Consider the following 17,786-nt stretch of genomic DNA (forward strand, 5'->3'; position numbering starts at 1 on the left):
TCATTTGGAGCAGGGCCTAAAACCTCCCCTGTGTGTCTAGGCTGAAAGAGTATCCCTCTATGTGGAGTGGGCTCCCAAACTCCATTCATGTAGTAGGGATAAATACTGATCCACTACCAGAAGCCCCATAGGTTAACCAGATCTCCAGACTGACATCTACGTTCAGGCTGTCTGGAACAGTCCTATGCTCGTTTCCCAGCTATCAGTCTGGGGTCCATGAGATCCCCCTTGTTCAGGTCAGCTGCTTCTGTGGGTTTCTCCAGCCTGATCCCGACCCCTTTGCTCATCCCTTCTCCCTCTCTACAACTGGATTCCAGAAATTCAGGGTTTAGCTGTGGGTTTCTGCTTCTGCTTCCATCAGCTACTGGATAAAGGCTCTAGGATGGCATATAATGGCTTATATTTTTGACTTTAAGAAACACATCACAACCTAAGAATACATTGTGATTATTATGAAATCTCCCATTTTCCCCTTTATGCTTTCCCAAATGCAGCTTCAAACATGCTACATAACCTTATTCTAGACTAGTTCATTATTTTTTTTTTTGCAGACTTAACTAAGTATGAAGCCAGTCACCATTTTGCTCTTGTAGCACTTATGTCAGCTGGCAGCTACTTGTGGTTACAAAGTTAAAAAGTAATAGACATGGGTATAATGCTTTAAGGTCAACAACATCAAATCCAGACAATTCTTTACTTTCTGCAAGATATACTTTTTTTGGTTTTTCGAGACAAGGTTTCCCTGTATTGTTTTGGAGGCTGTCCTGAAGATAAGCTTTTCTACAGTTCCCTTTTCTACAAGAGGGTCCCATGTCTCAACCTTTATGTAAAAAGCAGACCTTGATAGAGCACTCTTTTGCCATCTCACTATACCATACTTCTTCCACCAATATAAGTTCCTGTGCATGGTAAAAATAGATCTATATGTCCCCCATTTTGCGTTATAGTTTTTCCTTTTGGAACATACAATATCCTTCAAATGATTCTATGCTTGGTATTCAGGGAACTTATTCTCAACAGTTGGTACTATGTGCATTCCGAAGGCTTTTCCCTTTTCTGTATACATGTGTCTTACTGTCTTCTTAGAACTGTGAGATATAGATGATGTTTCAAGTGTTATTTTCTCATATGTACCTCAATGTCTCTATTGAGTCAGAAAAGTTTCCAGGATTAGGAGTTGTAGTTAGTATTCAGATAACTAATGTGAGAAGCATTTGCTCCTTGTTGAATCCTAAGGAAAAGTATTTGAGAAAGAACATAATATCCAAGGAAAATTACAACTATTTCATGTGTGACTGACAAAGTAAAACTAAAAATCAGCCAATACAATGAGAGAAAAGAGCCTTGGGAGGCACAAATTTTGCAAATTTCTGTGCTGCCCTGTGGACTACTAGTCTTTGCCAAGTATTTGTCTGCTTCCACAGATATCTTGCCCTGAGGAAACCAGTTGGGTAGGTAGACACGTGCTGATGTGAGACTAGGTTACATGGCTCCCATCAAGACATCACTAAACTGCCAACACAAGTAACAGGTAGGATGGAGAAGGTGATTGGACACTACAAAGTTCTATTCGATGGATGAAGAGACTAAAACTCATGCAAACATGGAACTTACTCAAGGTTTTAAGAAGGAACATTTTATGCTGTGAATTGAGAATAAGTTCATTTTTTCATAATTGCAGTTAGCTACTTAGATGTTATTTTAAAACTTAACAGAGAATTTAAATAAGACATTGAGTTTTTATTTTCCTTCTCTTTTCAAATGTGTGTATGTTTGTCTTTCATAGATAGTAGAAAATGGTGTATCATGCAAATCTCTGATTGAGATTGTTAAAACCAACCATAGATTCATGATGTCTTTTGGAAAAAAGGCATGATGGTCCCCAACACACGATGATAGCTTTAATAGGTAGTGTGATAGTGAGTTATCATACAGGCAGGCCAGAAGGAAGCCTAGAATTCTACATCCTCTGTAACAGGGATGCAATGAACACTCCTGAACCCAGATCCTGTGGGCACTTCTCCAGTTCGCCTCTGCCCGTGTCTGATGCTCCTTGAGTCTGGCAGCAGCTTTGTTCTATGATTATCTTAACTAATCCTCAGCTTGGTGTCCTTTTGATATACCTGTAATGCTATCCTTATGCCCCTTTTCTTTCTGAAAAATAAACAATGAAATTTGGAGACTAGTCAAATTCTGGCTTCCAATAAGAAGGGCATGTCTGAGAAAACAGAAGATTCCTTTCCCATTTTGAGGTTCTTTATTTGAAATCCAAGGGACTGTAATTCTTACTTTATTCAGTTTCACACAACAAGAGTGAGAGCTGGAAGAAGAAGACATTTAGCACCCTGCTGAGCAATTAGTAAAATGTTTGCAAAGCATTCTCAGCTTCTGCTTCCTTGTCCCTACTCTTACTTTCTCACATTAATTTAGGAGGTGTGTTGTTGTGTGCTCTTATCTCTTGATTAATCCTTTGTCTTTCATTTGCCCAGACTTTGGCTTGTATATTGGCATAAACTCCTCTCCCCTGACTCCCACCTATGCTCTCATTGTCTGAGATGTAATCAAGGACATGGATGTCCTTGCCTAATAGTCAGTCTCTCTTCCTTGCATGGGTAGTCTCAAAGACTGTCTTGTTCTGTGTTATGTGTTACCCACAAAAGATGTATAGCTGCTTGTGAATTAATACTGAATAAATACATGTTAGCAACATGATTTTAGACACTACGGTGAACAAAAATAGCATTGTTTCATCTGGTACTCATGTTGCTTCTATATTCAAGTGTCAGGTGTCAGGTGAATTTTCTGATGAAATAGAAACCTTTCATTACATTCCAGCTTGTGGAGTAGGCAAAAGCCAGATGATAAAAGGAGCAAAATGCAGCGGTTGTCTCTAAGAGAGAATGTAGATCATGTTAGCATATTGTACTCTCAATATATACAATGAAGAGTCAATGATAATTAAAATGAGATTCAAAGACAGGCACACGCCTTTAATCCCAGCACTCGGGAGGCAGAGGCAGGTGGATCTATGTGAGTTCAAGGCCAGCCTGGTTTACAAATCGAGTTCCAGGACAGCCTCCAAAACAATACAAAGAAACCCTGTCTTGAAAAAAACAACAAAAAAATGAGATTCAAAAGTCAAAGCCAACAATGATCACAGATAATTATCTAGACAGGAAAAGAGACACAGAGAAAACAGAATAAAAGAAAAGCAATGTATGTTTCTTCAAAGAGGCAACCAGAATTAATGAAGTGAGAATGGTGGGATTCCAGCTTAGTGTAGTAGGAACAAAGAGCTCAGAGCCAGTTTCTTTTTCTGTGCAAAGTGACAGGTGTTTGAGAGGAAAAGAGTGGAAGGAGACATAGACTGGGAGAGGTGAGGAGGAAGGTAGGTGACAAAGAATGAGGGAACTGTGATAAATACGTGGGGAAATAGGCAGCAACTGTGTTTTTAGAATTACAGATATACATGGCACCATTTGAGGTGGACTCAGGAACATATTTATGAGCTTTGGGAGACATGGAAAAAAGAATCATGTCCATCTCATCAGAACAAGGCTGAAGAAGGGTATGTGTTAAGCGCTGATCCCATGTAAAGGACCAACTTGTAGGCAGTCTGGGCTGGGAGAGAGGGAGAGAGCTGAAATTTCTATGATGGAGAAGATACTGTTTTAGCTTGACAGAGTTCTCTGAATGTTATTAGAGGGATGAGAAGTCAGTGCATAAGGTGTTTGGGGATATTCCTGTTATGGAGGCTTTTATACTTGAAGGTACCAGATCCTGAATAGCACCATTAAATGTTTCCTCCAAACGAAATTAAATAGAGGTGCAAATGTCCCATAAATGGAAAGTATTAAAAACAACCCATTTATACTAGAACAACTTAAGACTCCTCCTCTGCGATATCTAATTTCAGGTTGGCAAATTAATCAAAGAAGCTGCAGGGAAAAGCAATCTGAAGAGGGTCACCCTGGAGCTTGGGGGAAAGAGCCCCTGCATTGTGTTTGCAGATGCTGACTGTGAGTACAAGTCCCTTGCTAGCATCTCACCTTCTTCCTCCTGATGCTTGATGATGTCATACAGCCACCTGGAGTCTCAAATATGACTTTGCTTCAAAGTAAAAAGAAATTAACTATAGTCTGTGGTGATTCTGGAATGCTTTTAAAGTGTTCCTGTGGTATATAGTTGACAAGTACAGAGAGATTTTTTTTGTCCTGGGTTGGAGTAGATTGCTACTTCCAAGTAGCAATCTGAGATAGTATAAATGGACTGAATCTAGAATATGTGATATGTTTTTGATAATTGCATATCTTTAATTGTAATGAGGACACAAGATATCTGAAACATTAGGGACCAAAAGTAGCCTGGTTGCCAGCAAGTTCTTATTTTTCCTGTGCCTTCACTCTGGATCTTTCACCTGGAAAGGGCCAGAAGAAAATTGAACCTGTTAAATCATTTCTCTCTTTTTCCATTTTAAGGGTAGTTAAGTTTATGGTTTTGCTGTGCCCTTATTAATAATGATCCAGATCATTCTTATTTTATTATCAAATGAAATCCTCATGTTACTTCCTAAACAGTAATGATCTAGTTGAAAGGTATGGGGAATAATTCCTTTAACCAGTCTTTAGTGACTCAGACTTAAAATGAAGCTATAAACAAAGGGTCCACAGAATTCACTGTTGTCACTATTGGGGTCTTTACTGGAAATATTAAAACTTACTACTTGGTTAGCAAGATTACTAGTTTGTCACTTTGGAAACTCTCCACACTACACTTTCAACAACTACTGTTAGCTCACCGATTTACATGCAAGTTCTACAATCATAAACTGAGTATCCTCACTTATAAAATTAAAACACACACACACACACACACACACACACACACACACCTATGTCTTTTTGTTTAGGATCAACAGTATTCTAACACAAATTCTAGGAACATTGGACCACCTAAACTAAGTGTTTAGTTTGCTTGTATGATTTAGGCTTTAGTTAAATTTTGGAAATGTTTTTCTTGTATTAAGGATAGGTGAAGTGCTATGATGTAGTGAGTTTTAGTTGTCTGAGTATCATTATCAGAAATATAACATTTTTTTCTATTGAGCAAAATATTCAGTAATATTTTAAAATTATTAAAGGCAATAGATAATTCAGATTTATCTTGTCAGCTAATTAAAACCTGACGCTTAAAAGACATGCAATTGCCTGAAGATTGATAAGATGGAAGTAGTTATAAAATTATCTGCAAGTATTCTTGATCTTCTAAACAAATCTATGTTCTTCAGAAAGTCACAATAGACACCATATTTTCTGAGTTCTCTAGTTGTTATTATCTCCATGTTAATTTGTTACCTGGCTTCCAAGCAGTAAAATATATTGAGTCTGTGTCTCATCAGATGGTTGATCATTTTTTCTATCACCATATTGCGTCTGAGAAATATGTGCGTGTGTGTGTGTGTGTGTGTGTGTGTGTGTGTGAGTACATATTCTTTAGAAAATGTTCCTTCTTTCCTGTGAATGCTTCCTTTGTAGTGGACAGTGCTGTTGAGTTTGCACATGAAGGAGTGTTCTGCCACCAAGGTCAGATTTGTGTCGCAGCATCCAGGCTTTTTGTTGAGGAGTCAATTTATGATGAGTTTGTGAAAAAGAGTGTTGAGAGGGCTAAGAAATACGTTCTTGGAAATCCTCTGAACTCAGGAATAAATCAAGGTCCTCAGGTGAGTAAATCTTAAGCAAGAACTTTGGATGCCAAAACTCATGTTTTCAGGTCAAATTTCAGTTGAGTAAGATTAACTTCTTATTTATGCTCATTGGTAGCTGATATTGTTTTGATCTGGTGATTTAATTAATCAGTCTTAAAATGCAGCGACATCATTTTCCTATCTAGAAACATTTTAGGAGTCATGGGGGAAATTAAGCATGGAAAGAAGGTCTGAGGAGATGGATCAACACATAAAAACATTTGTCACACAACCTCAAAGACCAGAGTTCTGGTTCTAACATTCACAAGTGGGATGTGAGTAGGAATCCATCTGTAATCCCAGGGTTAAAAAGGGTGAGCTGGCTAGTTAGACTGCAGCCATGAGTTCAGTGAGAGAGCCTTACCCACCCGTAGAAAATTGACCACCATTGAGGTCGACACTCAGTGTCAACCTTTGGCATCCACACACTTGTACGTATATGTAATGCAAGTATATACACTTTTCCCACGTGCAGTCGCTGGCACCTGTACCTGCATTTGCTCCTACCTATGCTCACGAACATGAAAACCCACCCACATACATACCACATTAACATTGACATACCAAAAATAAGGAAAATTTAAAAATGCTATCATTTCTTGAAGTCTTTCATTGGTGAATTCTGTGTAAAATTTTTATTCTGGAAGTTTGTATACATATCTGTAAATTCTCCCTTATAATCAATCTTTTATCTCAGCTGACATTCTATAAGCGTAAGCACTCCCTAACTCTCTGCAGGGTCCTCAGTTTCTATGATGTAAAGATATCATGTTTGGGAAGGTCTTGGATTCTGAGCTTCAGATAAGCTTCTCCTTTTAATTATCAAAAGCCAGGCATTCCTTGAGGACTCTGGGTTTCTTCTTTGTAGTTACATCCACTGCAAATATGAATGTCTTTGTTTCTCATCTAAAATTAACCTTTTGCTTTTGCACAGCTTTTGTTCATGGTTCACTGTTCAAGTCCTTGGACCTTTTAAGCTCACTCCTCCCTCTGTATCCCACAATAGAGGACATTGACCATATCTGGAGACAGATTAAATTGTCATAACAAGGTGAAAGGGATCTACTCATATCTATGAGCAGAAGAATGAATGCTGCTGAGCACCAGTAGTGAACAGGGCAACCTCACCACAATGATCTTACTGTCCCCAAGTGCCAGTAGAACTCTTCCTGAGAGTAGTGCACTAGGGACTGGACATTGACCTTGGAGTTGTTTGCTATTCTTTCACATTAACTATGATATACTGTTTCTCCTGTTGAATTGGAACCAAGCCTTATTCTTGAGTTATTTAATAAGTGTAACTTAAATTCAGTTAAGAAAAAGAGTACATTACTACCAGCCATACCTTGAGAGAGAAGATGGGCAAACCCGTAAAACTCAAAGAGGACATGGTCACTATTTTCTCTGGACAGATTTAGCTTGGAAGAAGGTCCTGGAATTTTCTACTTAGCCTAAGCGTACAAGTAGAAAAGCTTTAGGACAAAAACAATGCCGAGTAGTGAACCAAAGACATAAGGTAACTGTCAAGCGAAGGAATTACAGTGTTGTTTCAGTATCATTGCATTTTTCATTATTGAGTTCAGAGATTATGAAGTGCTTGGTAATTTTCATCATATTTAAATTTTCAAATTTCTATTTGTGTCTCATAGTCCAGAAAAAAGTATAATTCTGAGTGGTCTTGCTGTTACTGTTTCTCATTCTAAGTCTCTATACATAAACATAAAATATGTCTGTCATTAGATATATAAATGAGAATATAGAAGACAGAGAGTAGATGAATGGAAGACAAATAAATGTTAGACTTATGACACAGTGTTACATACTTAAAGGACAGTAAGGAAAAGGAGGAGCTACTGGAATCTGTCATCCACAATATTAAACAAGCGCCAATAAATTCCTTTAGCTGGAAAGAAATCAATATCCTCAAAAAGTAAGTTTCGATATTTTATAACTTCTAAGAAGAATAAATTAAAATAGTCTTTAAATATTGATTCATGGAAGTTGAGAGCACACAATCCCATTTTCTACTTGATTAGCACAGGGATGCATTCTGTGAGTTCATAGTTGATTGTGTAAGTAGAAAAGACAGGCATGCTGGGAATTTGGCCAACAAAAGGGGTAAGTCCCAGGCATCTCAACGTCTTTCCCTCTCTCTAATAAGAAGGAGCTTATGCAGGATAATGGTGGTACAATCCCAGCACTTGGCAGGCAGGCAGAGGGTGGTGGAGTTCAAGACCATCCTGGTCTACAAGAGCTAGTTCCAGTACAGGCTCCAAAATGCTACACAGAGAATCCCCTCCTCAAACCACCCGCAACCCCACCAAAAATAAAAGAGCTTAAGGTAAGAGACATTGACTAGCATCTCGCTCACTATTGATTGAGTCACCAAGTCTTTTTAAACAGAGTTTGGGAATATATACTGTATCACAACTGAATATATATGGTGACAAGAAAAGCCCTATACATTTGTATAGGAAAAATAACTTCCACAATTTGAGGAGTTCTTCCTTTTTATGGTTACCAATGAACTGTATTTGAGTTTCCTAGAAGTTATAATAGGTATGTTACTTATTTATATAGGGGTAGTTTATTTATAAACATTTTTCTTTTTTACTTAATTATACACATATATAGGTTTATATGTACATATACTTGAAATGATCAGTATTTTCATTTGAAAAAGAAATTTGACATTTCCTCAACTCAATTTCCTTCCCAATAATGGAAACATAGTAATATCAGTCCCAGGGATTTGCCACACACTGAAATGAGACATACTGCGTGTTATATTGACACATCTAGCACCACACTGATTTTGGTGTATATTCAAAAATGTCTACTAAATTAAAAAAAACCTTTATGCCTTCATGCATGGTAACAATGTTCTCCTCTTAGAAGCAGTTAGTTTTTTATTAATTTATAAACTTTGAGAATTTGATGTGAATACATTTCTGTTACTCCCTCTTCTCCTCTCTATTGCCTCCCTTTTCACCCTCAAATTAATGACAGCTTCTTTAGTTATTACTACACACATATCTACATATTGTGCATAAACATATCCTGCCCAGTGAATTTGGTGTGGTTTACAGTCTGGGACTGGGTAATGCCTCAGGGGATTTCTCTCTGGCAAAATTGATTCTTTCTGTTATCAGCTATTAATTCCAATAGTTCCTACTCTGGTGCAATTTTCTCCATCCATGTCTGAAGCATGCATCTAATTAATCTTATCAATAAAAACCAGGAGTCAGATATTGGGGTAAAAACCAGAAGGATGAGAGAAGTAGCAGAGCAGCACAGTCACTTCCTGCCTCTTTTGTTCATGGGACGAAAAGAGCCAAGATCCTGTCTCCACCACATCTTATGACTTCATGTCTCCTGTACGTACAATCCTTCAGACTTCTATGGTTAATTAGTGGCTAGCTCTGTCCTCTGACTCCAATCAAGCTTTATTTCTCAGAACACAAACAAAATATTACTACACAACTCATTGTTTGTTGCTTTCATCATTGTTTGGGTCTTGTTTAGATGGACATATTGTTGAGACTTCATGGGTATAGCTTCCCTGTTGTATATAGCCAACACTCTCTCACAGCAGACATGCTAATTCTCTTATAAACTCATAAATATTCTTGCTCCTATTTAGCACGGTGAAGGGGTTGTATTGTACACTTATCAGTTGAATTAATACATTTTAATATTTATTCTAAATGGCCTTGTTTGACTATGGTTTTCAAATATGGGCTTTCCACAGGTAATGCTGTGTTTCTTCAAATTATCTGATTTTCAGCACATCAACTCTAAGAAATAAGAGAATTTTTGTATTCAAAAAACTAAAGTGTATATTTGAGACCATTACAACAACATCATGATCCATCCAATTTCCTAGAGTTGTCCATGAAACAATAAAGGCCTCTGATACACACAAGCATTATTGAGTGGGCTCATAGGTTGATCTGAAACATAACTGAAAAAACCATGATGAACATGTCCCTATGTTTTGCCAAATTTTCTTCCATTAGACTTGTGCTTTAACATTGTTTCCTTTCATCTTGTGTATGGATTTTACTCACCAGCTCATTTAGTTCTTCTATCATGAGATCCATGAAGCTTATTTTAACTATAATATGATGTCCAAGCTGCTTATTGCAAGAGCATTTGAATGTAAAGCTCTATTCCATTTGAATCCATTGCTCTTATAAAGTTCCTAGCAAACAAACACCTTCAAACTTTTCTTTTAGAAAATATTTAAGGACGGGATTTCCACCAGCTATGTTTTCTGGAAAAAGACAGGGAATCACTTTAATTTGGGAAATAAACTTAAAACAAGAACTAATAGTGAGTTTTGAGTATATGGTCTAGTTAATTTTAAGAACAAGGGATATGCTTGGGACCAGCCAGCAGCCAAGGAGTCTCCAGTCAACCAGACACTAGGTAAGCAGAAAAACAGGGCATGACAAATGAAAGAAGATCAAAAAACCAGAGACAAAATGTAGGTGAAGAGAAACAGGTTAATATAAGTGAAAAGAACAAGTGCGATAAACCTGAGCATTCCCAACTTATAATATGTCTCCTTGTCATGATTTGGGGGCTGGAGGTTTAAGAAAGTCAGTTACAATTCTATAATAGGCTAGAAATGAAGAGATTTTCTTAGGGAAATATCCCTTTGAGTGATGAGGTAATAAGATTTTATAGCAACATGGTATCATATACAATGCCAAAGTTTCTAAAATTATAATTGATTGTAGCTAGCATTTACGGTACCTGTATGTGGAAACTGGGATTAAGTGTAGTTAAATATCATGCCATGGGCCGGGCGGTGGTGGCACATGCCTTTAATCCCAACACTCGGGAGGCAGAGGCAGGCAGATCTCTGAGTTCGAGGCCAGGCTGGACCAACAACCTCCAAAACAATACAGAGAAACTCTGTCTCGTTAAAAACCAAAAAATAAAAAAAAAATAAAAATCATGCCATGGAATCACTTCTGATCTTCACAAGTTTGAGGAGATTGGGAGAATCCAAGAAAATGAACAATGTCATTTTTTTTAAGAAATGACAAGGGACACTTTCAATTTAAATACTTTTAAGGGTTTTCTCATAAGAATTCATGAGAAAGAAACATACTGAAGAATAAGATGAATACCTGCCAACTATTTTGAAAAATCAGATTTAGTATGAATACCCTGGCATTTTGAAGCCCTCATTTACAATATGTTATCATTACTGTCACTCTTTTCTTGTGATTTCTTTCAACTAGATTGACAAGGAACAGCATGATAAAGTACTTGAACTCATTGAGAGTGGGAAGAAAGAAGGAGCCAAATTGGAGTTAGGTGGTGGACGCTGGGGGAACAAGGGATTCTTTGTCCAGCCCACCGTGTTCTCCAATGTTACTGATGAGATGCGCATTGCTAAAGAGGAGGTAATGGTTCATGTGGTTCTGTTTTTGGGCCTGCCATACTCTTCTGTGTGTATACCATTTGTCCCTCCTTAAACCTTCAGCTCCTTGAGTAGCATTCCCCTAAAATGCTTGTTGATACAGTCTAAAGTAAGTTGTGATCAAGACTGACCAGTGATGAATGCAGTGGGCTACAAACAATTTATATCAAATTTATATCACAGAACAAATTCCACAGCTACTTCTATAGGTGCTTCATTCACAGCTTTAGAGGAATGGGAAAAGACTCTGTCATTTGTAAAAACATAAACAAATGGGCACTCTATTGTGTTACATAGGCCAGCACTGAACAATTTACACTGAAAAATCTGTTATAAAAAAGAACACAAAAGAGTCAGTCTCACAGAGACAGAGTGGACTGTCTTTGTAAGGTAAGTGAAAGTGAGTTCTGGGCAATGCCATCTAAGTAGCATCAATAAAGATCGTACCAGTATTCAGTGTATAATTAAGAGGAAGCAGTTTGTGATAAAAATGATAGCTAGTATACTTCATGTGTCTGAGGGCTTTTGCTATATGCAGAGATATAAGCATTTGCCTTAAACAATGAAAGTGTCAGTTACTACAAGAAGATATAGTGACTCAAAGGCCCTGAATCATAATTTAAATATCCAGTATATCTATACACATGTCCCTGATATGGAAGAGGATCTGAGATGTTGTTTTCTTTACCTCCATAATATAAACAAAGAAAGAGAAAATGGAACTATCAGCTTTGCCAGGAGTAGAAATGAACATAAGGAACAGAAATAAAAATCAAATGTATTTGGATAATCCACCATACTTAGTTTGTCTGCATCAATTTATTCCTCAAATGCATTTCAATTGCTACATTTATTGGTCAATTCCTCTTTTATCATAGCTATTTTTCTTACATATTTTGATTAACATGTATATAACGGACAATAAAGCAGAAAATAATCTTCAAGAAATTCAAGAAATTGGGCTCCTGTAATATACTCGCTGTAGAGCCCACACTGTGTGGACTAAGTTGTTGTTACTCTGAGCAAACCCACCATAGTCCTGCTCCTGCTGCTTTCCATTTACAGTTTTCACAGTGTCGTGTTTCCCTGTTATGGGATCATGGTAGAAATTAGAATCCTAGGGTCTGCCCCAACCTTCAGGTACTAGCCACTAACTGCCCCATATTACCCAAATTGACTTGGAACCAGAAAACCATTTGAGGATTGAGTGTTTTTGACGCCTCATGTTCCCATTTCCCAGGAAATTGTACTAACACTCAGAAAAGCCCTTTAATTTCATTTTGATAAACACCTTACCAAAAATACAGCAGTTTCGTATTTATGTGAAAACCCAGTTGTTTCCTATTACCTGGGGGTGAGATACAGATTGGGTTTTAGTAATTAGACTCCAGTAGAAATCAAAGACTGGCTCATACTGGATTAGAAAATCTTGTTCCCTATCCTGAGACTCTAGCCATTGCCAGAGACCTCAGGTTTTGGTTTCTATAGGTTCTGGAGATAGGCTTCCAGTAATAAGTTTTTTTTCGTTTTTACTTTTTGGTAATTCTGTATATGACTGAGTGACGAGTAAAATCTGGATAAAAGTTTTGTGCTGTTTCAGCTCATTTTTATAATTATTTAAGTATCCAAATATAATAAAATGGATGATATTTGAATTAATGATACACTGGTGTCTAAAGCATAAACATTCTCAATCATTTTCTATTTCTTTCTCTCAGAGCAAAGGACTGCCTTTTCAGTCATGCTGCCTTGTGCAGTAACTTGAACAATGAAGAAAACTAGACTTAGAGTTTAAGTTGTTTCCAGGGAAATCATGCATTTAGTGGTTTGATGTTCAGTTCTTTCATTTAGGGCAGCTCTGTCACAGCATGTAAGACTAGATGCTGCCATGAGGACTGGTGTCTGCTCCACAGAGAAAATCACACATGATCAGAACATGTTTCCCTGTTCCCTGGCCATGGTCACCTGTTCTGATCCCTACACCCAGATATGAAGTGAGAGACAGCACTTTAGTCCATATAGAATAGATCCCAGGGAAGCATATGCAGTGTATTTAAAGCATATGGAGTGTTAACCATTTTTGTGTTATTCTTGTGTAGATATTTGGACCAGTGCAACAAATCATGAAGTTCAAATCTCTAGATGATGTAATCAAGAGAGCGAACAATACTATCTATGGCCTAGCAGCAGGAGTCTTCACGAAAGACCTGGATAAAGCCATCACCGTGTCTTCTGCTCTGCAGGCTGGGATGGTGTGGTAAGTGCGTCTGAAGTAAGGTGTGCCCTTCCTGTATCACCCACATGGACAGGCTGAGTTGACATCCTCTAGACTTGAATATTCAGAGAAATCATCTGACCTGGTAAAAAATAGTTTTCTTTAAAAACAAAAAAAGCAAATTATCCTTATCTAGCTTTCCCAGTTACTTATGAAGAATAGTGTCCCTTTAATGCCTGTTTGATTTATACAATATATGTATTGTTAGATAATTTCAGGGCACTTGATACTCTACTATAAACAAAGGAGATGAAAGAAAAATTCTGTTATAGTTAACTGTATATTAGATAATATATATTGATACCTTATTTACACTAGACATATTACAGTTACTATCATTTGTCATACTTGAAATCAAACCTATGGTGTTACAATAGCTGACAACATGCTTTACTTGTGAGCTCTATCCTAGTGTGCTTTATACTTTTTAATACAAGACAGGAACTCAGTTCCTCAATCTGGCCTCGAACTCACTCTGTGGCCTACTCTAGCCTTGGACTTCTTATATTCGTGAAACATGCTCCTGAGAGTCTGGGATCACCAGTCTACATCTGCAGACATGGTGCTATTTAATTATTTTTTAAAATTAATTTTTATATATGGGTGTTTTGCTGGCATGTATGTCAGTATACCATGTGAGTTCCTGGTGCATGCAGAAGCCAGAAAAGAGTATGAAATCTGCTGGAAATGGAGTTGTAGGCTGTTGTAAGCCATAGGATGTAGGTACTGGGAGCCAATTCAAGTCCTCTGTAAGAACAGCAAGGACTATAATCTCTGAACTGTCTCTTCAGCCTTTTCTCTAGCTTTTGGCTTAGTATGTTCTTTGATTTTTGTAATTTAACTTTAGTATAAATTCTCAGGATGTGCCTCTTAAATTGAGACTTTGCCCAACCAGCTCTTTACTATGGACTGTTTCCTCAACAGCCTTATTTTTTTTTCAACCAGGCAGTTTCTGACCCTTTTGATTTCTTGAAATACCTTTTCCTCTCACCAAAGTGAGAATCATCAACTACTTACTATTAGCTCAAATTTGCAATGTATTTCTTATACTCAATATTTTGTCTTACTCAATACTACTATTTGTTATTCCAAACCTTTTCTGTTACAAAAACCAGGAGCTGAGTTTGCTGAGAATTTAGGAACTGATTTAGGAACTTAAGGGAATACTATAGGCACTTATTAAGACCATACAATGAATAGAAGAGTAAGATCCATATTCTCTAAAAAGTTCTTCTCAACATTTTTCACAGTTTAATATGAGTTTAGTCAGCTTCACACTAAAATGACAAAATAAAAATGCTTTGAAATATGCCAACATAATGTTAAAACTGTATCTTGGAGTAGTTCAAATTTTGTATTTTCAACCAGTAAAATCTGTATGGACAGTCCATAGACTGAAATACTCTGCCTGCCTGCATTTCAGATAAGGAATATGAAGCCTGTATCATTGAGAACTTAAATATATAGAACATGAGACTGGGGATATGGCTTAGCAAGGAACATGCTTGGTGCACACACACACACACACACACACATACACACATGCACGCACACACATACACACACGCACGCACACACACACATTAGTTGAATGAAAAATTTATATAAACAAGCAAATGAGGGATGAGGTTGAGAATCAAAGATCTTAATCATAATACGTATCTGTGATTTATTCTGGGCATAGGTCTTTTATTCAACGAAACTTTAAAAAATGCTGTAAAACCTTAATATACAAATAGCATTAAGCAAAAGAGCCTAAAGTCTGTTTTTTAAATAGTGGTATTAACCCCCAAGTCTCTTAAAAGAAATAATCAAAGTCCTATCATGTTAGTATAAATAATGATTAGCATAGATTTTCTATGATAAAAGTACTGGTAAATTCAGTCTTACTAACTAATACACATTACTATTCTGCGTTTACTAAAGATGGTGTCCTGTGTACTTTTATAAATCATCTGTCAGAAGTCAACAGCTGCTCTATAAAATATAGAACATTATTCTCTCTGCATTAGCATTAAAATAATTGTTTATGGCCTGAAGAACTACAATACAGTCAACACTTTCCCATTACCTTGATCTACTACTTAGCTTCTATTAAGTTCCGTCACATATTGTTACTGTATTTTCGTTTAGAAACATCTTCAAAATATTTCTAAAAGCTAATTATCAGATGGATCAATGGGATCAATTCCTGCCACCACTTCTGTTTAAACCATCTCTTGACCAATAATTGAAACAAATGTAATAAGTACTGACACACATAATAATTGCTAAAGGTACATAAGTTTTGAATGCTAAGTGTATAGACCTCAAGATCACCACAAATACCATGCATGTAAGACATTAAAGAGCACCATTCAATCCCAACCTCAGATATTTCCTTTTGTTTATGAATATATATGAGTGTGTACATATATACATACATATATACATATGTGTGTGAATATATATTCAAATTCATAGTTGTGCCATTTATTTCTAAGTAATATATAGATGCTTTCTACATTCTAAAGTATAGTGTTCTTTTAATTTCTATGATCATATTAGATTGAAACAAAGGAGTTCTTATGGAGATTTCTGAATTTTTAAATTTCCTGCTTAGAAATTATGAGATGAATTAAGTATTATCTATAGTAGTCACATCTTCTTTGTTTTAGGGTTAACTGCTATTTGACTTTTTCTTTCCACTGCCCCTTTGGTGGATTCAAGATGTCTGGAAATGGGAGAGAAATGTAAGTTAAACTTTCTATTAAAATAAACACTTATTTTGTCATAAGGATTGCCACTCCCAAGAAACTCTTTTATTTTCACTGCTTTTGGGGTAAAGTATTTTTAGTACCAAATAGTTTTTTAAATGTTGAAAATGCTTTCAAAGTGTAGCAAAGCAGTAACAGATGGAATATACCTTATTAAACTCCTACTATCCATATGTGGCCATTCTAAGTACTCCTCCTTGGTCACTAAATTTCTACCTGTTTTTAGGATTGCCTATAGTATATGTGCATAGAAGCTAGATGGGGAAAGAGTCTAGGAAAGCAGGTTAAGGGTAAACTGATGATATTGAGATGCATGCAAATAAATACACTCTAATCATTTGAATACACTTCTTAAATAAATTATAATTGCATTATTTCAAACTGATATGCTTCTGGTGAAGTCTACCTAATAACTATGATGCATGTGTTAAATAAGGTTTGTTGCAAAACATCCCCAGATAATTACTGACTGCTTCCAAGAATTATGAGTTATTTTCAAAGGCAGAAAAGTAGAATTAACAAATTTGGAAACAGGGTTCCCAAAGAACCCCAAATAGAGAACTCAGATGAATTTGTATTCTCTTGATTGTATTTGTCAAGTCTGTTTGGCAAATGTTTCCCTGAAACTTCATTAAGGTTCATTTCTTTACACCAGGGATGAAACAGACAGAGATTAATCTCATATTGTTTTATGCATTGTGTAGACTATCATGAGAATCAAGACTGTTATGAGAAAGCTTACTAGAGCTCCTCCAGATCTGCTTAATCAGAATCAACATTTGATGACAGTCCCATAGGATTTGTATATAGTAGACTTAGAAGTTAGAGATAGCAATGTATAGATTTTTCTTAGCTAAGGAAAAATGTAAGGGGATAGATGCTTTCGTGGTCTGTGTTAAAATAATATATGTACATTATATCTTAGGACATCCATAATGTGACAATACATTTAGAACTCTTCTGAGAGTGCCCAGTGCCTTAGCAACCCTAAATACAATGGGAAGCAACTTGGTCAAAATTATGAGTTAATAAATTGTCTGCCTCTTAGATATGAACTATATTGAAACAATACATTTAAGGGACGTCAGACAGCTGGATGAAACCCTTTAATTGTGTAGAAAAGCATGCTTTTGAGGTTTTTGAAGAACTAGATTCAGAAATTCAAATTATTCACAAAAACAGTAAAAGGGGATTATTGATGACTGGCTGTAAAGAAAAAGACATTATCTATGTATATATACACAACTGATTCAGGAGCAGGACTGATACAAATTACTCCTTGGTAAACCTGTGTGTGTATAGGTTTGATGATCCTGGGAACAATCCTATATACATGTATGTGATCTTCTTATCCCAACAATGCAGAACAAAAGTGGGTGTAGTCTTTCTAAATTAAGTTATCCACCAGCTGGAAAGAGATCCTGATTTCCAAAATTGGTCTCAGGTAGAAACCTAATAAGTTACGGTGGTATCCACAGATGAACTCAATTCAACGTCTGGTCATTTGGGGTTGATTTGAAAAAAATATTAACTGTATAATAGGACATGGAGCAACAGTGAAAACCAACATCTGCT

The 17,786-nt window shown here is 36.6% G+C and overlaps 1 protein-coding gene across 1 annotated transcript in view; it reads left to right on the forward strand.

The window, feature by feature from the left end:
* The window catches only part of LOC101832671 (aldehyde dehydrogenase, cytosolic 1), a 35,291-nt gene that overhangs the window by 16,255 nt on the left and 1,250 nt on the right, over window positions 1-17,786 (forward strand). The window contains exons 8-12 of the mRNA XM_040746543.1: window positions 3,917-4,019; window positions 5,535-5,719; window positions 10,999-11,163; window positions 13,280-13,437; window positions 16,113-16,187. Coding sequence (XP_040602477.1) covers window positions 3,917-4,019; window positions 5,535-5,719; window positions 10,999-11,163; window positions 13,280-13,437; window positions 16,113-16,187 — 686 coding nt within the window. The remainder of the gene's footprint in view (window positions 1-3,916; window positions 4,020-5,534; window positions 5,720-10,998; window positions 11,164-13,279; window positions 13,438-16,112; window positions 16,188-17,786) is intronic.

Source organism: Mesocricetus auratus, unplaced genomic scaffold (assembly GCF_017639785.1).
Source record: "Mesocricetus auratus isolate SY011 unplaced genomic scaffold, BCM_Maur_2.0 Super-Scaffold_4256, whole genome shotgun sequence".
Taxonomy (NCBI): Eukaryota; Metazoa; Chordata; class Mammalia; order Rodentia; family Cricetidae; genus Mesocricetus; species Mesocricetus auratus.